The 25,284-nt window shown below is 43.5% G+C and overlaps 1 protein-coding gene across 1 annotated transcript in view; it reads left to right on the top strand.

The window, feature by feature from the left end:
- Positions 1–25,284, top strand: part of LOC137341448 (dynein axonemal heavy chain 17-like) — a 574,489-nt gene that overhangs the window by 195,432 nt on the left and 353,773 nt on the right. Inside the window, exons 21-22 of the mRNA XM_068004561.1 lie at positions 8,216–8,438; positions 17,751–17,867. Of these exons, the coding sequence (XP_067860662.1) occupies positions 8,216–8,438; positions 17,751–17,867 (340 nt within the window). The remainder of the gene's footprint in view (positions 1–8,215; positions 8,439–17,750; positions 17,868–25,284) is intronic.

The following is a 25,284-nucleotide window of genomic DNA, read 5'->3' as shown; positions in this document are numbered from 1 at the left end:
TTTGCATTGACAGAGCATTAAAAATAAAACAGAAAATCCTTGTGAGAAACAAGATCCAGTGACTTCAATATTAATTACATTTCAACAATCATGGGCTAGGAATTGTTGCAAAGTTGTGCCATTAGAATGACGCATTAACGTCTCACGCCATTATTAATTTGTAAAAAATCCAGCAAGTTGCGGAGTAAAAGAGATACACCATGAGTTCCTCTATAAATTGCTGAATGATTTGCGCCACGTCGCCATTAGCCTCGCCAAAGCTGATAAAAGTTTGTTCTTGCTGTGAGATTCCCCATTGAACTTCATGGCGATCGTGAAATTGCTGGACTTATCACATTATTACGAATAATGCCTGCCGCAGCCATTTTGGACTGGTAATTAATGTCATAGAGGACCCTGGTAATGACAGCAGGTAGTGAATTGTTCCTAAAGGTTTTTTATTCTTTTTATCAGTCTTGGCAGTCCTTTTGTGCCATTTTTGTTATTCACACTCCTGTTAGTGTCGGAAGGCAATAAATTTCAGGACACAAAGCTGTTTCGACACTCAGAAGAGGGCAAAAGCAGTGCAATGGCGAACCCACTGGGTGTACCACTGTTCCCTATCATGATGGATGGAGCCGTTGGTTCTATACTTCATGGGTCAAAAATGTTGGTACATTTCGCACACTTACATAGGAACATATGAACAGGAGTAGGCCATTCAACCCCTCTTGCCTGCTCTGCCATTTGATAAGATCATGGCTGATCTGTGATCTAGCTCCATATACTGCCTTTGGCCCATATCCCTTAATACCTTTGGTTGCCAAAAAGCTATCTATCTCAGATTTAAATTTAGCAATTGAGCTAGTATCAATTGCCGTTTGCGGAAGAGAGTTCCAAACTTCTACCACCCTTTGTGTGTAGAAATGTTTTCTAATCTCACTCCTGAAAGGTCTGGCTCTAATTTTTAGACTGTGCCCTCTAGTCCTAGAATCCCCAGCCAGCGGAAATAGTTTCTCTCTATCCACCCTATCTGTTCCCCTTATTATCTTATAAACTTCGATCAGATCACCACTTAACCTTCTAAGCTCTAGAGAATACAACCCCAATTTGTGTAATCTCTCCTCGTAACTTAACCCTTGAAGTCCGGGTATCATTCTAGTAAACCTACGCTGTACTCCCTCCAAGGCCAATATGTCCTTCCGAAGGTGCGGTGCCCAGAACTGCTCACAGTACTCCAGGTGCGGTCTAACCAGGGTTTTGTATAGCTGCAGCATAACTTCTGCCCCCTTGTCCTCTAGATATAAAGGCCAGCATTCCATTAGCCTTATTGATTATTTTCTGCACCTGTTCATGACACTTCAATGATCTATGTACCTGAACCCCTAAGTCCCTTTGGACATCCACTGTTTTTAACTTTTTACCATTTAGAAAGTATCCTGTTCTATCCTTTTTTGATCCAAAGTGGATGACCTCACATTTGTCTACATTGAATTTCATTTGCCACAGTTTTGCCCATTCACCTAATCTATCAATATCGCTTTGTAATTTTATGTTTTCATCTACACTGCTTACAATGCCACCAATCTTTGTGTCATCGGCAAACTTAAATATGAGACTTTCTATGTCTTCATCTAAGTCGTTAATAAATATTGTGAATAATTGAGGCCCCAAGACAGATCCCTGCGGGACTCCACTAGTCACATCCTGCCAATATGAGTACTTACCCATTATCCCGACTCTCTGTTTCCTTTCGCTCAGCCAATTTCCTAACCAAGTCCGTACTTTTCCCTCGATTCCATGGGCTTCTATCTTAGCTAACAGTCTCTTATGTGGGACCTTATCAAATGCCTTCTGGAAGTCCATATAAATAACATCCATTGACAGTCCCCTGTCCACTACTTTAGTCACCTCTTCAAAAAATTCAATCAGGTTTGTCAGGCACGACCTACCTTTCACAAATCCATGCTGGCTCTCTCTGATTAACTGAAAATTCTCGAGGTGTTCAGTCACCCTATCTTTAATTATAGACTCCAGCATTTTCCCCACAACAGATGTTAGGCTAACTGGTCTATAATTCCCCGGTTTCCCTCTCTCTCCTTTCTTAAAAAGCGGAGTGACATGTGCAATTTTCCAATCTAGAGGGACAGTTCCTGAATCTAGAGAACTTTGAAAGATTATAGTTAGGGCATCTGCAAAGTGCTTATCTACTTCCTTTAAAACCCTGGGATGGAAACCATCTGGTCCTGGGGATTTGTCACTCTTTAGTGCTATTATTTTCTTCATTACTGTTGTTTTACTTATGTTAATTTTATCGAATCCCTGTCCCCGATTCAGTATTAGTTTTCTTGGGATTTCCGGCATGCTATCCTCTTTTTCTACAGTAAATACTGACGCAAAGTAATTAATAAGAACATAAGAAATAGGAGCAGGAGTAGGCCAGTCGGCCCTTCGAGCCTGCTCCGCCATTTAATAAGATCATGGCTGATCTGATCCTAACCTCAAATCTAAATTCATGTCCAATTTCCTGCCCGCTCCCCGTAACCCCTAATTCCCTTTACTTCTAGGAAACTATCTATTTCTGTTTTAAATTTATTCAATGATGTAGCTTCCACAGCTTCCTGGGGCAGAAAATTCCACAGACCTACCACCCTCTGAGTGAAGAAGTTTCTCCTCATCTCAGTTTTGAAAGAGCAGCCGCTTATTCTAAGATTATGCCCCCTAGTTCTAGTTTCACCCATCCTTGGGAACATCCTCACCGCATCCACCCGATCAAGCCCCTTCACAATCTTATATGTTTCAATAAGATCGCCTCTCATTCTTCTGAACTCCAATGAGTAGAGTCCCAATCTACGCAACCTCTCCTCATATGTCCGCCCCCTCATCCCTGGGATCAACTGAGTGAACCTTCTTTGCATTGCCTCAAGAGCAAGAGTGACTTTTCTTGATTATGGACACCAAAACTGTATGCAGTATTCTAGGTGCGGTCTCACCAATACCTTAAAAAACTGCAGCAATACCTCCCTGTTTTTATATTCTATCCCCCTAGCAATAAACGCCAACATTCCGTTGGCCTTCTTGATCACCTGCTGCACCTGCATACTAACTTTTTGATTTTCTTGCACTAGGACCCCCAGATCCCTTTGTACTGCAGTACTTTCCAGTTTCTTGCCATTAAGATAATAACTTGCTCTCTGATTTTTCCTGCCAAAGTGCATTACCTCACATTTTCCAATATTGTATTGTTCAACATATCTGCCATTTCCCCATTGTCAATGACAATATTCCCACTTTCAGTTTTTAAAGGGCCAACACTGCTCCTGACCATCCTCTTTTTCCTAATATAACTATAAAAGTTCTTCGTATTGGTTTTGATATCCCTTTCAAGTTTCTTTTCATACTCTCTTTTTGTAGCTCTCACTATCTGATTTGTGACTCTTTGTTGATCTTTGTATCTTTCCCATTCGCCAGGATCTGTGCTATTTTTTGCCTTTTTGTATGCCCTTTCCTTATGTCTTATACTGTCCCTTACCTCTTTACTTGTCCATGGCTGTTTTTTATGGCGAGTAGAGCTCTTGCCCCTCAGGGGTATAAACCGGTTCTGTACCTCGTTAAATGTTTCTTTAAACATTTCCCACTGATCATCAGTCGTTTTACCCATTAACAGATTTGCCTAGTTTACTGTGGACGAGTGTCTCATCCCATTGAAGTCGGCCTTGCTCAAGTCTAGAATCTTAGCAGCTGATTCACTTTTTTCCCTTTCAAACACTACATTGAACTCGATCATGTTATGATCGCTATTGGATAGATGTTCACGCACAGTTAAGCTGTTAACTAAATCTGGTTCATTACTCATTACTAAATTTAGTATGGCTTGCCCCCTTGTTGCCTCTAGGACATACTGCTGTCGAAAACTATCCCGGACACACTCAAGAAATTCACTACCTTTCTGACAGTTGCTAGTCTGCTTTTCCCAATCTATGTGAAGGTTAAAGTCCCCCATTAAGACCACTATGCCTTTCTTACACGCTTGTCTAATCTCTGCAATTATACAATCTAGCACTTTAGAGCTGCTGCCAGGGGTCCTATACACAACTCCCACAACAGTCTCAGATCCTTTCCTATTTCTCAATTCAACCCATAAGGTCTCTGTTGGCTGCGTACCTCTCGTTATATCCTCCTTTATCATTGAAGTGATTTCATCTCGAATCACTAAGGCTACTCCTCCCCCTCTTCCATTTTCCCTATCTCTCCTGAAGACCTTATAACCCGGTATATTTAGTTCCCAATCCTGACCATCCTGCAGCCATGTCTCAGTAATAGCTATCATGTCATACCCTCCAATTTGAATTTGAACCTGTAGTTCATTTAATTTATTCCTTATACTCCGTGCATTTGTATATAGAACTCTTAATTGGGCCACACACCCTAGCCTGACCTTCAGCTTTGATGCTGAGTTAATCGCCTTACACCTTTTAGTTTTCACTATATCTGTATTGCCTAAAGTACACTTTCTTTCTGCTGCTCTACGCCTTTCCCTTTCACTTGTTCTTGAACAACTGTTTGTACTATTTGTATTGTACGGTAGCATAGTGGTTATGTTACTGGGCTAGTAATCCAGAGGCCTGGACTAAAATCCAGAGTCATGAGTTCAAATCCTGCCACGGCAGCTGGCGAATTTAAATTCAATTAATTAATTAAATTCAATTAATTAAATAAAAATCTGGAATTAAAATACTAGTATCAGTAATGATGGCCATGAAACAACCGGATTGTCGTAAAAACCCATCTGGTTCACAAATGTCCTTTAGGGAAGGAAGCCTGCCGCCCTTACCCGGTCTGGCCAATATGTGACTCCAGACCCACAGCAATGTGGTTGATTCTTAATTGCCCTCTGAAATGGCCGAGCAAGCCACTCAGTTGTAAAATCTCGCTACGAAAAGTCATAATAAGAATAAAACCGGACGGACCACCCGGCATCGGACCATGAGGCACCGGACACGACAACGGCAAAACACCAAGCCCAGTCGACCCTGCAAGGTCCTCGTTACTAACATCTGGGGACTTGTGCCAAAATTGGGAGAGCTGTCCCACAGACTAGTCAAGCAGCAGCCTGACATAGCCATACTCACAGAATCATATCTTTCAGCCAACGTCCCAGACTCTTCCATCACCATCCCTGGGTATGTCCTGTCCCACCGGCAGGACAGACCCACCAGAGGTGGCGGTACAGTGATATACAGTCAGGAGGGAGTGGCCCTGGGAGTCCTCAACATTGACTCTGGACCCCATGAAATCTCATGGCATCAGGTCAAACATGGGCAAGGAAACCTCCTGCTGATTACCACCTACCGTCCTCCCTCAGCTGATGAATCAGTCCTCCTCCATGTTGAACACCACTTGGAGGAAGCACTGAGGGTAGCAAGGGCACAAAATGTACTCTGGGTGGGGGACTTCAATGTCCATCACCAAGAGTGGCTCGGTAGCACCACTACTGGCCGAGTCCTGAAGGACATAGCTGCCAGACTGGGCCTGCGGCAGGTGGTGAGCGAACCAACACGAGGGAAAAACTTATTTGACCTCGTCCTCACCAATCTACCTGTCGCAAATGCATCTGTCCATGACAGTATTGGTAGGAGTGACCACCGCACAGTCCTCGTGGAGATGAAATCCCGTCTTCGCACTGAGGACACCATCCAACGTGTTGCGTGGCACTACCACCGTGCTAAATGGGATAGATTCAGAACAGATCGAGCAGCTCAAAACTGGGCATCCATGAGGCGCTGTGGGCCATCAGCAGCAGCAGAATTGTATTCCAGCACAATCTGTAACCTCATGGCCTGGCATATTCCTCACTCTACCATTACCAACAAGCCAGGGGATCAACCCTGGTTCAATGAGGAGTGTAGAAGAGCATGCCAGGAGCAGCACCAGGCGTACCTAAAAATGAGGTGCCAACCTGGTGAAGCTGCAACTCAGGACTACATGCATGCTAAACAGCGGAAGCAACATGCTATAGACAGAGCTAAGCGATTCCACAACCAACGGATCAGATCAAAGCTCTGCAGTCCTGCCACATCCAGTCGTGAATGGTGGTGGACAATTAAATAACTAACGGGAGGAGGAGGCTCTGCAAACATCCCCATTCTCAATGATGGCGGAGTCCAGCACGTGAGTGCAAAAGACAAGGCTGAAGCGTTTGCAACCATCTTCAGCCAGAAGTGCCGAGTGGATAATCCATCTCAGCCTCCTCCCGATATCCCCACCATCACGGAAGCCAGTCTTCGGCCAATTCGATTCACTCCACGTGATATCAAGAAACGGCTGAGTGCACTGGATACAGCAAAGGCTATGGGCCCTGACAACTTCCCAGCTGTAGTGCTGAAGACTTGTGCTCCAGAACTAGCTGCGCCTCTAGCCAAGCTGTTCCAGTACAGCTACAACACTGGCATCCACCCGACAATGTGGAAAATTGCCCAGGTATGTCCTGTCCACAAAAAGCAGGACAAATCCAATCCGGCCAATTACCGCCTCATCAGTCTACTCTCAATCATCAGCAAAGTGATGGAAGGTGTCGTCGACAGTGCTATCAAGTGGCACTTACTCACCAATAACCTGCTCACCGATGCTCAGTTTGGGTTCTGCCAGGACCACTCGGCTCCAGACCTCATTCCAGCCTTGGTCCAAACATGGACAAAAGAGCAGAATTCCAGAGGTGAGGTGAGAGTGACTGCCCTTGACATCAAGGCAGCATTTGACCAAGTGTGGCACCAAGGAGCCCTCGTAAAATTGAAGTCAATGGGAATCAGGGGGAAAACTCTCCAGTGGCTGGAGTCATACCTAGCACAAAGGAAGATGGTAGTGGTTGTTGGCGGCCAATCATCTCAGCCCCAGGGCATTGCTGCAGGAGTTCCTCAGGGCAGTGTCCTAGGCCCAACCATCTTCAGCTGCTTCATCAATGACCTTCCCTCCATCATAAGGTCAGAAATGGGGATGTTCGCTGATGACTGCACAGTGTTCAGTTCCATTCGCAACCCCTCAGATAATGAAGCAGTCCGAGCCCGCATGCAGCAAGACCTGGACAACATCCAGGCTTGGGCTGATAAGTGGCAAGTAACATTCGCGCCAGATAAGTGCCAGGCAATGACCATCTCCAACAAGAGAGAGTCTAACCACCTCCCCTTGACATTCAACGGCATTACCATCGCCGAATCCCCCACCATCAACATCCTGGGGGTCACCATTGACCAGAAACTTAACTGGACCAGCCATATAAATACTGTGGCTACGAGAGCAGGTCAGAGGCTGGGTATTCTGCGGCGAGTGACTCACCTCCTGACTCCCCAAAGCCTTTCCACCATCTACAAGGCACAAGTCAGGAATGTGATGGAATACTCTCCACTTGCCTGGATGAGTGCAGCTCCAACAACACTCAAGAAGCTCGACACCATCCAAGATAAAGCAGCCCGCTTGATTGGCACCCCATCCGCCACCCTAAACATTCACTCCCTTCACCACCGGCGCACTCTGGCTGCAGTGTGCACCATCCACAGGATGCACTGCAGCAACTCGCCAAGGCTTCTTCGACAGCACCTCCCAAACCCGCAACCTCTACCACCTAGAAGGACAAGGGCAGCAGGCGCATGGGAACAACACCACCTGCACGTTCCCCTCCAAGTCACACACCATCCCGACTTGGAAATATATCGCCGTTCCTTCATTGTCGCTGGGTCAAAATCCTGGAACTCCCTTCCTAACAGCACTGTGGGAGAACCGTCACCACACGGACTGCAGCGGTTCAAGAAGGCGGCTCACCACCACCTTCTCGAGGGCAATTAGGGATGGGCAATAAATGCCGGCCTTGCCAGCGACGCCCACATCCCGTGAACGAATAATAAAAAAATAAAAAAAAAATTGTAGATTTCCCCTGGGTCTTCTCCTCTCTTGCTGCTCTCAACTTTACTCCCTTCTGACTTACCCTGTTATTCACTCATTAACTTCAAAAGGACTAATACAGCAATTCCCAAACACAACTGGGTTAAAATGTCCTGTTCTTCTGTTTGTTCTTTTCAAATTTTTTCTTACTTTTCCATTGCCATTGCAGCAATTTCTGGCCCAATCACTTTCCGTGGAAACATGCTTCCATATGTAATTTAGTGGTTAATTTGTAAAATCTACTGTGAGCACTGTTCCAATAACAAAACTAATTCAAGACATTATGTATTTGCTTTTCTAGTTTGAATACTTTAGAAATTTTCATCCAGGAGACAAATTTCGAACTAACAAAAACAGTGAAAGATGGGGATTTGAAGAGCCTTATACAAGTTATGGGATATTTGAAAAAAGTAAAGGAGAGACAGGTGACCACAGATAATATGTTTGAACCTTTGAAGCAAACCATTGAACTACTGAAGACCTACAATGTAGAGATGCCGGAGGAAGTTCACACGCAATTACATGTGAGAAATAAACCTTTGTTTTATATAAGTATATCTTTTGTCCTTGGTTCAAAAATGAATTCCACGAGTGAGTAACAATTTAATTATTTAATAATAAGATAAGTTAAAAATAAGATTCGTCCCTTGGAATATATAAAATATCATCCCATTTAAAGAATGTTACTGATGTTTTTTCATGTTAGGGATTGTTATCATTTATTGTTACTTAAAGGCCTTATCACATTTTATTTAAGGCATTTCATTATGTGCAATTAAACAGCAGAACAGATGTATTACAATCTGGATCTTTTAAAATAGCGTGCAATATAGGATTGACAGATTAACTAATTAAGAGGACAAGGTATTGAGGATATAATGTGATTCAGAAGGAGAAACATAAGACTTCAGAAAATTCCTTTGTCCAAGTGCAATTGATTAACAGAAAATATACCTCACCTCTATTTTGTGTATATATCTTTATTTTATAAAAACATTCTGTGTGCAAAGCCTTTGTGCCCCGAACACTTAAGATATGTTTCATATGTCAGATGTCTCGTACAGTCTAATACAAATTCTGTGTGACACTTAAAAAGAAAAGTAGAAAGAAACAAAGGCAGTCATTTGGAAGGTAGAGAAAAACTCTGTAGGAACAAAAAATATCAAAGACAGACTGAACTGCAGCTCTTTACTGACCTTTGCTCAAAGCCAGGGTGCTGATCTCCAGCCTGAGTAGCAAATAAGAGGGTAATTTAAACCTAACCCACCCAGTGGGAAACTGACAAGATCAGATCGGGCACCCATTTTACACTCTGCCTTATTTTAATTTCTATGTGGAAAGTAAAATCGGGCAGGGTGTAAAACGGGCGCCTGATTCAATTCTGTCAGTTTTCCACCAGGTGGGTTAGGTTAAAATGACCCCCAACATTTTACTGGACTCAATCAGTGTTTTTCTAACATCATTTAGACTTTGTAACCTTAAGGGACTCCGCGTTTTTTTTTATTCATTCATGGGATGTGGGCATCGCTGGCAAGGCCAGCATTTATTGCCCATCCCTAATTGCCCTTGAGAAGGTGGTAGAAGCCGCTTTCTTGAACCACTGCAGTCCATGGGGTGAAGGTACTCCCATGGTGCTGTTAGGTAGGGAGTTCCAGGATTTTGACCAACGGAGATATATTTCCAAGTCAGGATGGTGTGTCCTTCACCATAGCAACAGAATAATACATTGTGTGTTACATTGCATAATGCTCCCCTCCTTATAAAATGTTGTGTAATGGCATGGGAGATCAAATAGTAAATGATAAATAAAAACAGAAAATGCTGGAAATACTCAGCACGTCAGGCAGCTGCTGTAATATGTGGAATTCTCTACCACAGAAGGCAGTGGAGGATAAGTCATTAGATGTATTCAAGAAAGAGACAGATATATTTCTAATGCTAAAGGGATCAAGGGATATGGGGAAAAAGCGGGAACAGGGTACTGAGTTAGACGATCAGCCATGATCATTTTGAATGGCGGAGCAGGCCCGAAGGGCCGAATGGCCTACTCTTGCTCCTATTTTCTATGTTTCTACGTAATGAGAGAAACAGAGTTAACATTTCAGCTCGATGAACTTTCATCAGAATTGGAAGATGTTAGAGAGGAACAGGTTTTACGCACGTGCAGAGCCAGGGAGAAGGGGTGGTGGTGGGAAGAAAGGGGTGCAGGGAAAGAACAAAAGAGAGAGGTCTGTGATAGGGTGGAGGTCTGTGATAGTGATTAAATGACAAAAGTGATGATGGTGCAAGGTAAAATGAAGTGATAATGAGACTTATAGAAACAAAAGATGTGTCCAGCAGAGGTGTAAATACTTACAGCAGAATAGCAGAGGAGGAAGGAAGTGTGGAAAATCTGGCAAAGATAGGAAGGCTCCGTGGCAAGGGAGTGAGGTGGAAGAAAGGCAGGTAGACTCTTGGGGTGCGAGCCACCCCACCATCATGTAGCAATAAGGGATCCCCACCCCAAGCACCAGCCTGCACCTCCTCTACTCCCAGTGACTCTGGTGCAGCCGCCCTCCATAACTAGCACCTGTTGCGCGAGAGAAAATGGGAGCAGTGGTTAAGATATAAAGTCGTTAAACTCAATGTTAATGCCAGAAAACTGTAAAGCGCCCAGTAGAAAGATGAGGTGCTATTCCTCGAATTTGCGTTGCGCTTCATTGGCACAGTGTGGGAAGCCAAGGACAGAGAGGTCAGAGTGGGAATGGGATGGAGAATTAAAGTGCCAAGCGACTGGAAGCTCAGGATCACGTTTGTGGACTAAACGGAGATTGCCCAGCAAAGCGATCACCCAATCGACATTTGGTCTTCCCAATCTAGAGGAGACTGCATCGTGAGCAGTAAATACAACATGCTAAATTTGAAGAAGTACAAGTAAATCACTGTTTCATCCGGAAGGAGTGTTTGGGGCCTTGACAGGTGGGAGGGAGGTTGGTGAAAGGGCAGGTGTTGTATCTCCTGCACTTGCATAGGAAGGTGCCAGGGGAAGGCGGGCAGGTGTTGGGGGGCGATGGAAGTGTGGACCAGGGTGTCACGGAGGGAAGGTCCCTTCAGAATGCGAAAAGAGGAAGGGAAGGGAGGGGAAGATGTGTTTGGCGGTGGCATTGTGCTGGAGGTGGTGAAAATGGCAGAGGATGATACGTTGAATGCGATGGCTGGTAGGGTGGAATGTGAGGACGAGAGGGAGCCTGTCATGATTCTGGGAGGGAGGAGAAGGGGAGAGAAGAGAAGTGCGGCAAATGGGACGGATACGGTCGAGGGTCCTGTCAACCTCGGTGAAGGAAAACATTTCGGAAGCTCTAGTGTGGAAGGTGGCATCGTCAGAACAGATGCAACAGAGCAGGAGAAACTGGGAGACTGGAACAGAGTCCTTACATATTATTAAAATGGTACTTCCTGTCTATCACTTTTTTTTTAATCACAGTTCAGTTGTCATACTTCAGGTATCAGACTTGGCATTGGCATAGGCAAATTACATGCATATTCTTGAAGCTAATTCGCCCAAATTCTGTATTCATAAAAGAGCAACAAATCAGAACTCTTAATATGATGAAAATCTGCCATTAAAAAAACAGAAAATGAATCAATCAGATCACTTAAAAAAATGTCAAAATGATTCTAATTGCAACAAACCAGAACTTAGTATCAAGAGAGCAGAAGCCGAACTGATCGAAATATCTTTTCAAAACCCTTTTCTTTCTCGGTGCTCAAATATTCAGCACTCTCTATAGGGCCTCTGACACAATAAAACCATTAAGATTATATATTTTACAATGTTATGATTGAACTTGCATATACAATGGGGGCAATTTTAAACGTACCTGCCAGTTAAAACAGGTGGAAAACAATTAAAATCGCTAGAGTGCCTGTCGGGGAGGTTGCTCACCACATTGGACATTGTGGAAAGGCCTACTTACAATTTGCGTGTAGCACTCACGCATGACATCAAGTCACTGCAGTCTACCAGGGAGCTACCATCAGTTTGTCGATGCTCCAAGCTGACGTCACCCTATCTACGTCAACTTTATCCCACCATGGGACCTCTGACTTTAATCTTGGACTCCCTCCTATTGTCTCCTCTCTATTCCCTATTTATTACCAAGACATATCTAGCCCAATCTTACTATGTAACCACATCGATGTAACTTGAGTTTCCCTGTGTCCATTCACGTGCACGTTTGGCTCCCGCTCCGGAGCCGAGCCAATCGCTTCTATTTCCCCTTTTTTCCCCTTTATTCTTCTTTTCTCTTTACCCCTCCTAGGCTCCATTTTCCTGTCACCATGCCTCCTTTCATTTCTCTCCTCTCGGGTATAGAATAATAGAAAAGTTACAGCACGGAAGGAGGCCATTCGGCCCATCGAGTCCACGCCGGCTCTATGCAAGAGCAATCCAGCCAGTCCCACTCCCCCGCCCTTTCCCCGTAGCCCTGCAAATTTTTTCCTTTCAAGTACTTATCCAGTTCCCTTTTTTACGCCATGATTGAATCTGCCTCCACCACCCCTTCGGGCAGTGCATTCCAGATCCTAACCACTTGATGTGTAAAAAAGTTTTTCATCATGTCACCTTTGGTTCTTTTGCCAATCACCTTAAACATATATCCTCTGGTTCTTGACCCTTCCAACAATGGGAACAGCTTCTCTCTGTCTACTCTGTCTAGACCCTTCATGATTTTGAATACCTCTATCAAATCTCCTTGCAACCATCTCTGTTCCAAGGAGAACAACCTCAGCTTCTCTAGTCTATCCACATAATTAAAGTCCCTCATCCCTGGAATCATTCTAGTAAATCTCTTCTGCACCCTTTCTAAGGCCTTCTCATGTTACCTGAATGCGGTGCCCAGAACTGGACACAAACTCCAGTTGTGGCTGAACCAGTTTTTTATAAAGTTCATCATGACTTCCATACTTTTGTACTCTGCCTCTATTTACAAAGTCCAGGATCCCGTATGCTTTTTAAGCCATTTTCTCAACCTGCCCTGCCACCTTCAATGATTTGTATACATATACCCCCAGATCTTTCTGTCCCTGTATCCCTTTTAGAGTTGTGCCCTCTAGTTTATATTGCCTCGTTCTCCCGACCGAAATGTGTCACTTCGCATCTTACGGCATTAAATTTCATCTGCCGCATGTCCGCCTATGTCACCAGCCTGTCTATATCCTCTTGAAATCTATCACTATCCTCCTCACTGTTTACTACCCTTCCAAGTTTTGTGTCATCTGCAAATTTTGAAGTTGTTCCCTATACACCCAAGTCCAAGTCATTAATATATATCAAGAAAAACAGTGGCCCAGCACTGACCCCCGGGGAACACCACTGTACACCTCCCTCCAGTCCAATAAAAAACCGTTCACCACTACTCTCTGTTTCCTGTCACTTAGCCAATTCTGTATATCCATGTTGCTACTGCCTCCTGTATTCCATGGGCCACAATCTTGATGATAATCTTACCGTGCTGCACTTTATCAAATGCCTTTTGAAAATCCATATACACCACATCAACTGCATTGCCCTCATCTACCCTCTCTGTTATCTCATCAAAAAAACTCTATCAGGTTAGTTAAACACGATTTGCCTTCAACAATTCCGTGCTGACTTTCCCTAATCAATCCACACTTGTCCAAGTGACTGTTAATTCTGTCCCGGATTATTGTTTCTAAAAGTTTTCCCACCCACCGAAGTTAAACAGATTGGCCTATAGTTGCTGGGTTTATCCTAACACCCTTTTTTGAATATCATATCTTTTCATCTAATTTCCCAATCTACGTTAGCCAACTCGCTCCTCATGCCTACATAATTGGCCTTGTTTAAATTTAAGACCCTAGTTTTGGGCTTAACTGCATCACTCTCAAACTCAATATGAAATTCTATCATATTATGATCACTCTTCCCCAGAGGATCCTTTATTGTAAGATTACTAATTAATCCTGAGTCATTAAACAATACTAGATCTAAAATAACCTGTTCCCTAGTTGGTTCCTCGACTTATTGTTCTAGAAAACTGTCTGCGATGCATTCCATGAACTCGTCCTCCAAACTAGTTTTGCCAATTTGGTTTGCCCAGTCTATATGAAGAATAAAGGCCCCCATGATTATTGCATTACCCTTGTTACATGCTCCTCTAATTTCCTGATTTTTACTCTGTCCAACACTATAACTACTGTTCGGGGGCCTGTAAACTACTCCCACCAGAGTTTTCTGCTCCTTGTTATTTCTTAGCTCCTCTCATACTGATTCTACATCCTGATTTTCTGAGCTAAGATACTTTCTCACTACTGTCTTTATCTCATCCTTTATTATCAGGGCTACCCCCCGCTCCCCTCCTTTTCCATTTTGCCTATCTTTTCTAAAAGACACGTACCCTGGAATATTTAGTTCCCAACCTTGGTCACCCTGCAACCATGCCTCAGTAATGGCTACCAGATCAAACTCATTTATCTCTATTTGTGCCATTAATTCATCTATCTTGTTACGAATGCTTCATGTGCTCAGATACACTGCCTTTAATTTTAACTTTATACTTTTTTTCCCTGATGTAACCTTTGTCACTAATGCCCTATTACCTTTGTTAAACTCTCTGTCCCTTCTTAACACACTCTGCTTGTTTTTCCCAAATCGCTAACCTGCTCTACAGCCTTTTTTAGGCTGATAAAAATTACCCTCATCTGAACCCTCCCCCCCTTATTAATTTAAAGCCCTATATACCACCCTAGTTATCGATTCGCCAGGACACTGACTATGAATAAAGATCAGAAAATTAGGGGTGTTTGCTTTCTTTAATTGTATAATGAAATGTGATTAATCTGCTTTCAAATAATAGATATTTAAGAATCAAACCATTAAGAGATTGAATTTCTGCAGGAGCTTTCCCGATCATCTGCCATTATTTCAGTGAATGATCCATGGAAATCCCAGAGAAATGGTGTTTTACACTATTTCTCCAGCGTTTCTGTGAATCTTCTGCCCAAGTTATGGATGAGCGAGAAAACCACAAAGGGATCTAGGGGTACAGATTCACAAATCATTCAAAGTAGCAACGCAGGTTAACAAAGCCTATAAAAAGTGCAAACAAAGCATTATAATAAAAGCTGGACTATAATAATAAATATAATAAAGAATAGTCAGCACGGATTTCAGAAGGGAAAGTCATGCTTGACCGACCTTATTGAATTCTTTGAAGAAGTAACAGAAAGAGTGGACAAGGGTAATGCAGTAGATATAATATATTTGGATTTTCAAAAGGCCTTCGATAAGATACTGCATTGTAGACTTATGGCTAAGGTCAGAGCGTGTGGAGTCAGGGGACAGGTAGCAGATTGGATAGCAAGTTGACTACAAAACAGAAAACAGAGTGTAGAGTTCAGCTACTCAGACTGGCAAAAGGTAGGAAGTGGTGTTCCACAGGGATCGATGCTGGGACCACTGGTGTTCACAACTTACATTAATGATTTAGATTCGGAAATCGGAAGTACAGTTTTAAAATTTGCAGACCACACCAAATTGGGGGGTGTAGTTAATACAAAGGAAGAATGCATCAAAATGCAAGGGGACGTTAATAAACTTGCAGAATGGACGTGTAATTGGCAAATGAATTTCAATATAGATAAGTGTGAGGTGGTGCATTTTGGTAGGAGGAATAAGGAGGCCACATACTGCTTGGATAATAAGAGTCTATAGGGATAGATGTACAAAGGGATCTAGGGGTACAGATACACAAATCACTAAAAGTAACGACGCAGGTTAATAAGGCCATAAAAAAGGCAAATAAGCATTGGGGTTCATTTCTAGAGGGATAGAATTGAAAAGCAAAGAAGTTATGTTAAACCTGTATAGAACCCTGGTTAGACCACACTTAGAGTATTGTGCACAGTTCTGGTCTCCATATTATAGAAAGGATATAGAGGCATTGGAGAAGGTGCAAAAAAGATTTACAAGAATGATACCAGAACTGAGAGGATGTCCTTATGAGGAAAGGCTGAACTGGCTGGGGCTGTTTTCTTTAGGAAAGAGAAGGCTGAGAGGTGACCTGATACAGGTCTTTAAGATAATGATAGGGTAGATGTAGAGATAATGTTTCCACTTGTGGGGGAGTCCAAAACTAGAGGTCATAAATATAAAATAATCGCTAATAAATCCAATAGGGAATTCAGGAGAAACTTCTTTACCCAGAGTGGTAAGAATGTGGACCGTGTTACCACAAGGAGTGGTTGAGGCGAATAACATAAGGGGAAGCTAGATAGTACATGAGGGAGAAAGGAACAGAAGAATATGTTGATAGGTTGAGATGAAGTAAATAGGACAAAGTCAGCATGGCTTTATGAAGGGGAAGTCATGTCTGACAAATTTGCTTGAGTTCTTTGAGGACATAACGTACAGGGTGGATAAAGGGGAATCCGTAGACGTAGTGTATTTAGACTTCCAGAAGGCATTCAACAAGGTGCCACATAAAAGATTATTGCGCAAGATAAAGAATCACTGGATTGGGGGTAATATTCTGGCATGGGTGGAGGATTGGTTATCTACCAGGAAGCAGAGAGTTGGGATAAATGGTTCATTCTCGGACTGGCAACCAGTAGCCAGTGGTGTTCCGCAGGGGTCAGTGCTGGGTCCCCAACTCTTTATAATCTATATTAACGATTTGGAGGAGGGGACCGAGTGTAACATATCAAAGTTTGCAGATGATACAAAGATGGGAGGGAAAGTAGAAAGTGAGGAGGACATAAAAAACCTACAAGGGGATATAGACAGGCTGGGTGAGTGGGCGGAGATTTGGCAGATGCAATACAATATTGGAAAATGTGAGGTTATGCACTTTGGCAGGAAAAATCGGAGAGCAAGTTATTATCTTAATGGCAAGAAACTGGAAAGTACTGCAGTACAAAGGGATCTGGGGGTCCTAGTGCAAGAAAATCAAAAAGTTAGTATGCAGGTGCAGCAGGTGATCAAGAAGGCCAACGGAATGTTGGCTTTTATTGCTAGGGGGATAGAATATAAAAACAGGGAGGTATTGCTGCAGTTATATAAGGTATTGGTGAGACCGCACCTGGAATACTGCATACAGTTTTGGTGTCCATACTTAAGAAAAGACATACTTGCTCTCGAGGCAGTACAAAGAAGGTTCACTCGGTTAATCCCGGGGATGAGGGCATGGACATATGAGGAGAGGTTGAGTAGATTGGGACTCTACTCATTGGAGTTCAGAAGAATAAGAGGCGATCTTATTGAAACATATAAGATTGTGAAGGGGCTTGATCGGGTGGATGCGGTAAGGATGTTCCCAATGATGGGTGAAACTAGAACTAGGGGGCATAATCTTAGAATAAGGGGCTGCTCTTTCAAAACTGAGATGAGGAGAAACTTCTTCACTCAGAGGGTGGTAGGTCTGTGGAATTTGCTGCCCCAGGAAGCTGTGGAAGCTACATCATTAAATAAATTTAAAACAGAAATAGACAGTTTCCTAGAAGTAAAGGGAATTAGTGGTTACGGGGAGCGGGCAGGAAATTGGATATGAATTTAAATTTGAGGTTAGGATCAGATCAGCCATGATCTTATTGAATGGCGGAGCAGGCCCGAGGGGCCGATTGGCCTACTCCTGCTCCTATTTCTTATGTTCTTATGTTCTTAAATAGAGTGGGAGGAGGCTCGTGTGGAGCATATTCACTGGCATAGATCTGTTGGGCCGAATAGCCTGTTTCTGTGCTGTGAATTCAATGTAACTCTGCTGATATTCAATCCCTAAATAATTTACAAAGCTAATGGTGCAACAGTGATGATGTTTAATTTAATTTTTTATGTTTAGGATCTTCCAGAAAAATGGAACAATACAAAGAAAATATCCATTATTTGTAAACATGCTGTGGCACCTTTGCAAGCTAATGAAGTTAATGTTGTTAGAAGGAAATGTCTTCGATTTGAGGTAAGATATCATTGCCTAAAGATTACTTTTGGCAATACTAATGCTTAATGCCATAAGTGACGTTCCTTTATCTGCTATTGTAACATAAGTGATAACCCCATTATTTTAAATGCGTTAATGTCTGGTGTATTGGTAGAGAAGAGAGTATCATAAAAATATCTTAAGCATTTGTTTGCTAACATTGGCAGCAGTAATTTAAGTGGGGACACTGAAAAGAACTTAGGACTTACCCTCTCAGGCTTCCCTTGATTTGCTGCCAGACCACCTCAGGCCCTCCGATCTGAAGGGGCGCAAGCACAAAGCATACCAACAGTTTCTTTGAGCACCCCTAGATCTAGGCACCCTTCCAGTGATGATGGAGGAAAGCAAGGTGGAAGGCCTAGAATGCCCCCTCCCACTGCACCACCACGAATGCCCTTTCCCTGCATCTGTTGTAAGTTCAAGCCCAGGCGTGCTTCTTTGGGGAAGTTGCAGAAATCAAAGGGCAACATAACAGTGACAGAGTCACAAAGTTACAGATATCTATGCCTTTTTCCTCTCTTCAGTGACTGATAATTGAGCATTTCGCAGGTATTCTGGAGAGGAGTATTAGGCGTTTGATTCCACTTGCCACTTTCCATCACACTATTCATAGGAACATAGGTTCAGGAGTAGGCCATTCAGTCCCTCGAGCCGTGTCGCCATTCAATTAGATCATGGCTAATCTTTATCTCGACTCCATCTACCCGCCTTGGTTCCGTGACCCTTAATACCGTTGCCGAGCAAAAATCTATCAATCTCAGTTTTGAAATTTTCAATTGACCTAGCCTCAACTGTCTTTTTTATGGGGGGGGGGGTGGTGGTGGTGGGAGAGTTCCAGATTTCCACTACCTTTTGTATGAAGAAGTGCCTAGCTCTGAATGGCCTAGCTCTAATTTTATGGTTATGCCCCCTTGTTCTGGACTTCCCCACCAGAGGCAATAGTTTCTCTCTCTCTACCCTATCAACTCCTTTAATCATTTTAACCACCTCAATTAGGTCACCCCCCTTAATCTTCTATACTCAAGGGAATACAAGCCTAGTTTATGCAACCTGTCCTCATAATTTAATCCTTTTAGCCCGGTATCATTCTGGCGAATCTGTGCTGCACCCCCTCCAAGGCCAATATGTCCTTCCTGAGGTCCCAGTGCAGATCCCTGGGGGACTTCGCTAGTCACACCATGTCAATTGAAGTACATACCGATTATCCCTACTCTCTATCTTCTACCTCCTAACCAATACCATGTCAGTAGGTTGCCTTCAATTCCATGTACTCTCATTTTTGTTATTCATTTCAGACCAGTCCCTATTCATTTCCACTTTTCCCCCACCACTACATCACAGATAACAACCCAATTAATTCAACTTCATCACCACACCACATCACATCCTTTATCAAATTTTTATTTTCCCATCATTCCTTTTCCTCACTCCTCTCTCCATAGCCAATATGATTCCCCTTTTCCTGTTTACAGTTCAACCTACCAATGTCTCCAGGATCCAATGCTGTCCACCACTCAACCCAATATGCCCAGCCTTCGCCTTCTACCTGTTGCACATCCAACTTCACACTCATTTAACAGACTCAAACATATGCCATCCCCTTTTAAGACGAGTCATCCAGTTAAATCCCGATTTTCTAGCCAATGAAACATTGAGTGTCATACTGTTACTGAAATAAAGAAGACAACTTTCCCCTCACTGCACAAACTGATAGCTAAAATTCTCTAACGATTTTATCGGCCCAGAATTTGCTGAGAAATTAACAGCGAGTATAATGCACACGCAGTTATTAGTTTGTAAAGAACCCAGCAATTTGAGGTGAGGAAGAAATAGGCCGTGAGTTACAAATCGTCACAAATTGCTGGACGATTTGCGCCGCTCCGCCGTTGGCCTCACAAAAACGTGAGCTTGCCGTTAACCTCCCCATGAGTTTCAAGAAATTTCTACATTTGCACTGTTAAAACGAATTAAACTCACCGTAGAAAGTTAGGGTTGATACTTAACAACATAAGGACCCTTTTAATGATGAGATTTATGTTCCTGCAATGCCACTCAACCTCTCTGGCTGAGACTCCACAGTTTCAATTGTTCCTAGAGGTTTTTAAAATTTACTCCTGCTGACTCTTACTCCAAGTCTGTACTCCAGCATTCCATGCCGGATGGCCCTGGCCCCATTCCTGTCACCTCTTCCTTGCAGCTTGCCCAGCCATGTTGTGGCTGTTTGTAATTTTAAGTCCACCTGATATATATAAAAAGTCTTGTACATAACACACACTTCCTGTCACACTTATGATTATTTACGTTAATGTTTCCTCTGACTCACCGTGTGCAGTGCCACAGAAAATCTGCTAGTAACATATTAAAAGCCTTACATTATGTACACTTCGTATTTCTCACACTTGCTTCCTGTGTCACTATTTCGTCACATTTGGGATCATTTTAACCTAACACGCCCGGCGAGAAACTGACAGGATCAAATCAGTTGCCTGTTTTGCCCCCTGCCCTTATCTTCAATGGAAAGTGAAATCAAGCAGAATGTAAAATTGGTACATGATCCGATCATGTCAGTTTCCCACCGAGTGCGTTAGGTTATAATTACCCCCCAGTGTCAAGATTCCATTATGCATAACATAATACTTTTAAACTGATATAATGCCTTTAAACTGATATAATTATCATTAGTTGGATGAGTGCAGCTCCAATAGCACTAAAGAAGCTCGACACCATCCAGGACAAAGCAACCCGCTTGATTGGCACCCCATCCACCATCCTAAACATTCACTCCCTTCACCACCGGCGCACTGTGGCTTAAATGTGTACCATCCACAGGATGCATTGCAGCAACTCGCCAAGGCTTCTTCAACAGCACCTCCCAAACCCGCGACCTCTACCACCTAGAAGGACAAGGGCAGCAGGCACATGGGAACAACACCACCTGCACGTTCCCCTCCAAGTAACACACCATCCCGACTTGGAAATATATCGCCGTTCCTTCATCGTCGCTGGGTCAAAACCCTGGAACTCCCTACCTAACAGCACTGTGGGAGAACCTTCACTACACAGTCTGCAGTGGTTCAAGAAGGCGGCTCACCACCACCTTCTCAAGGGCAATTAGGGATGGGCAATAAATGCTGGCCTTGCCAGCGATGCCCACATCCCATGAACGAATAAAAAAAAAGTTGTCTTGCAGACTCTAATACTGGGTGGCTCTGTTTCATCTGTAATCTCTGTATACCAATTCAATTCTTACAGTTACACAACAAGCCCAGTAATAATTTCCCCATCCCACTGCTTTCTCTTACTCCCTTTCCTTCCAATTTTCTCCCTCTCCCTCGCAGCCTCCTCTGCACTCCCTCAGCCTTGGTCCTCCTCCTCCTGCCTCCTGCTCCCACTTGCCAAGCCCCCCACCCCCCACCAATTCTTTGCTGCTTTCTCTGCCATCTCCTGCTTGCTATGGTTCTGGTGCTGGCCCAAGCACCAGCCCAGATTCTGACAGGTCCCAACACCAACCCTAGCTGTGACCCGACTTTCTTCACTGGGCTTGGTGCCAGCCCGTAGCCTCTACCTTGGTCCTGAACCTAGCTGTAATCTTGACCTTTCTTCGCTGGGCTTGCTGCCAGCCCATAGCCTCTACCCTGGACCTCGCCATAACCAGATCCTGAACTGGAACTGTAATTTGGCCCTAACTCCTCAACCTAGTTCTTGCTTTGTAAGGCCCCCACCCAGCTCTGCTCCTTTTCGGTAGTTCTCTGCACTAAACTGGGCACTTGCAATTTCTTATGACCCATCCCCCATCCAAAATGAAAGAAGAAAAGCAGATAAGCAGAAGAAGCAGAAACAAATCAATATATATATCAAACATTTTGCTTATACTGTTCATTTCCATAAGTATCACACTTCCTATAACACTCTCTCCACAACATTTTGTTGATAAAATGCCTACTGTTATAAAACTGCAGAGGGAATATTAATTCCCCCCCCAAGCAGGGGGGGAATGGGGCTTGTAATGGGTAAAATTCAGATGGGTGTACTTACCGGCCTGTTGCCGCTCACTTTGCTATTGGCATCATTTTAATAGCGCACATTTTCCAGTCGGCCGAGGCTCCCGCTACAGGCAGGTGGGAGGCTGATGAATGGCGTGCAAATTGGCGCTCTATGATGTAATAAGGATCCCGATGCAATATCAACTGAAAAAATTGGAAGTCTTGCCCATTGCCCAACCTGCTAGAGCGGGATTGGTTCCAGAGGCAGAAGGCTGCAATATTTAAAGAGGTCCAGGAATTTAGATCATTGGCAACTGTGTGCTGCTGAGCTTGTTGGAGTCTGAGTGATTTGACAATTTCCATATTGCTTATTTGTTATTATTTATTTTGTTTACTTATCCTCAGTAAGCAGTGAAAGCTTATGATGTGTGGCGCTTATGGTAAGCTGGCTCATACATGACTTCGGCTGAGCTAGTGGTGGGCTGCTGTGGATGATGCTGGGACCCTTGAGAAGCTCGTGGCCAGTGACCTCTGGGAACTCAAGCCCGTAAGTGCATAGCTACAGACGGTTGCTCCTAGGACTGTCTTGCCCTGCCAGTTTGCAGGCACCATGGCGAGTATTAGTTGAGTACGTGGCAAATGAGCAGACGTGCTGCCATCCTCGGAAAAGACCGCACTTGCTTGTCCTGTAGCGCCACCATCATTCGGCTGCAGTGTACCTGGAGTGGCCACACACGTCAAAGTAGATTGCAGAGTTGTAATGTCATGTGGCAGTGTTTCGCACATGCTTTAAGTAGGCACCACCATACTTTCAGACATTGTGCTCAAAGTCTTTGGCAGGCGTTCCAATACATCATATAATTTCTGGTGTGCCTCAGCATTTTCTGGCGAGTCATCTCCTGGATTGTCCGTGCCACCAGTACCTGCTCTTGCTCACTTGTGCTGCGTGCTTCACCAGGTGCAGGCTCCTCTAATTTGCTATCTATCCCACCAGGGGTGTCAGTATCTGTGCCAGTGCTTGGGAGGGGTGGCGTGCATGTCAGTGGTTTGTTAGGAAGGCTGTCCTCCACCGAGGTGTCCTCTTCGCAAGCTTCCTGAGTAGGTTCTTGATGCTGAGAAGGACTGAGGAAAGGAACAAGAGTTAGGATGGCAATGAGAGGATGGACAATGGCACATGAAGGCTTTACCATACTGATTGAGGTTTTGATGTTGGCTGAAGGTGCAAATGCTTGTGGTGCCTCAAGTGGTATAAATGATGTGCAGCCACCCTGCTCAGATAAACCACCAGCCTCCTGCTTCACCTCGTTGAGAGCCATGATGTAGGGTTCTCTTCCCCTTAATACATGAGCAAATTGGCATAGGGTCAGTAGGATCAGGGAGATGAATGCGTGGCTCAAAGATTGGTATGAGAGAAGTGGGTTTCAATTCATGGGGCACTGGCACCAGTACTGGGGAAAGAGAGAGCTGTTCCGTTGGGACGGACTACACCTGAACCATGCTGGGATCAGAGTTCTAGCGAATCGAATAACTAAGGAGGTAGATAGGGCTTTAAACTAAATAAGGGGTGGGGGGTGGGGGGGAAGGTTCCGGTGGAGAGAAATCTAGAATGCTAAAGAGAAAAGACATGGAAGCAGTGCAGGAAAGTCATTGGAATAAGGATAACCAGATTGTGTCAGGAAGGGACAGAGTGTACAAACAAAAGAGTGCACTAACAAATACGGTCTGGGTAAGAAAAAATGGTAATAAGACAAATAGGGCCATGGTACAAAAAAATGTTAAGATGTCTAAAAATGTTAAAAAGACAAATCCAAAGGCACTGTATCTGAATGGCCGAAGCATTTGTAATAAGGTAGACGAATTAACAGCCCAAAAGATGTAAACGGATACGATATAATTGCCATTACAGAGACATGGCTGCAGGGTGACCAAGGCTGGGAGCTGAATATCCAAGGGTATTCGATATTTAGGAAGGACAGGCAAAAAGGAAAAGGAGGTGGGGTAGCATTGTTAGTAAAGGATGAAATCAGAGCAATAGTGAGAAAGGATATTGGCTCAGCAAATCAAGATGTAGAATCAGTCTTGGTGGAGCTAAGAAGCACAAAGGGGCAGAAAACACTGGTGGGAGTTGTCCATAGGCCTCCAATCAGTCGTGGTAATGTAGAGGATGGGATCAAACAGGAAATTAGAGATGCATGTAATAAGGGTACTACAGTAATCATGGATGATTTTAATCTACATATAGACTGGCCAAACCAAATTAGCAATAATACTGTGGAGGATGAATTCCTGGAGTGTATACAAGATGGTTTTTTAGATCAGTATGTTGAGGAGCCAACCAGAGAACAGGCTATCCTAGATTGGGTGTTGTGCAATGAGAAGGGGTTAATTAATAATCTTGTGCAGGGTCCTTTAAGGAAGAGTGACCATAACATGATAGAATTCTTCATTAAGATGGAAAGTGAAGTATTCCAATCTGAAACTAGGGTCCTAAATATAAACAAAGGAAACTACGAAGGTATGAGGAGTGAGTTGGCTATGATAGATTGGGAAGCTTCATTAAAAGGCATGACGGTGGATAGGCAATGGCTAACATTTAAGGAACGAGTGCATGAATTGCAACAGTTATACATCCCTTTCTGGTGCAAAAACACAAAAGAAAATGTGGCCCAACTATGGCTAACAAAAGAAATTAAGGATAGTATTAGATCCAAAGAGGAGTCATATAAAGTTGTCAGAAAAAGTAGCAAGCCTGAGGATTGGGAGCAGTTTAGAATTCAGCAAAAGAGGACCAAGAGATTGAATAAGAGGGGAAAAATAGAGTATGAGAGTAAACTTGCAAGGAACATAAAAGTGGACTGTAAAAGCTTCTACAAGTATGTAAAAAGAAAAAGATTAGTGAAGACAAATGTAGGTCCCTACAGTCAGAAATGGGGGAATTTATAATGGGGAACAAGGAAATGGCAGAGCAATTAAACAAATACTTTGGATCTGTCTTCACGGAAGAGGACACAAATAACTTCCCAGAAATGCTAGGGAACCAAGGGACTAGTGAGAAGGAGGAATTAAAGGAAATTAGTATGAGTTAAAAAAATAGTGCTGGAGAAATTAATGGGACTGAAAGCCGATAAATCCCCAGGGCCTGATAATCTGCATCCCAAAGTACTAAAAGAGGTAGCCATGGAAATAGTGGATGCATTGGTTGTCATCTTCCAAAATTCTATAGATTATGGAACAGTTCCTGCAGATTGGAGGGTGGCAAATATAACCCCACTATTTAAAAAAGGAGTGAGAGAGAAAACAGGGAACGACAGACTGGTTAGCCTAACATCAGTAGTAGGGAAAATGCTAGAGTCTATTATAAAGGATGTGATAACAGGACACTAAGAAAATATCAACGGGATTAGACAAAGTCA

Source organism: Heptranchias perlo, chromosome 23 (assembly GCF_035084215.1).
Source record: "Heptranchias perlo isolate sHepPer1 chromosome 23, sHepPer1.hap1, whole genome shotgun sequence".
NCBI classification, from domain to species: Eukaryota; Metazoa; Chordata; class Chondrichthyes; order Hexanchiformes; family Hexanchidae; genus Heptranchias; species Heptranchias perlo.
This window is presented reverse-complemented; position numbering and strand designations above follow the sequence as displayed.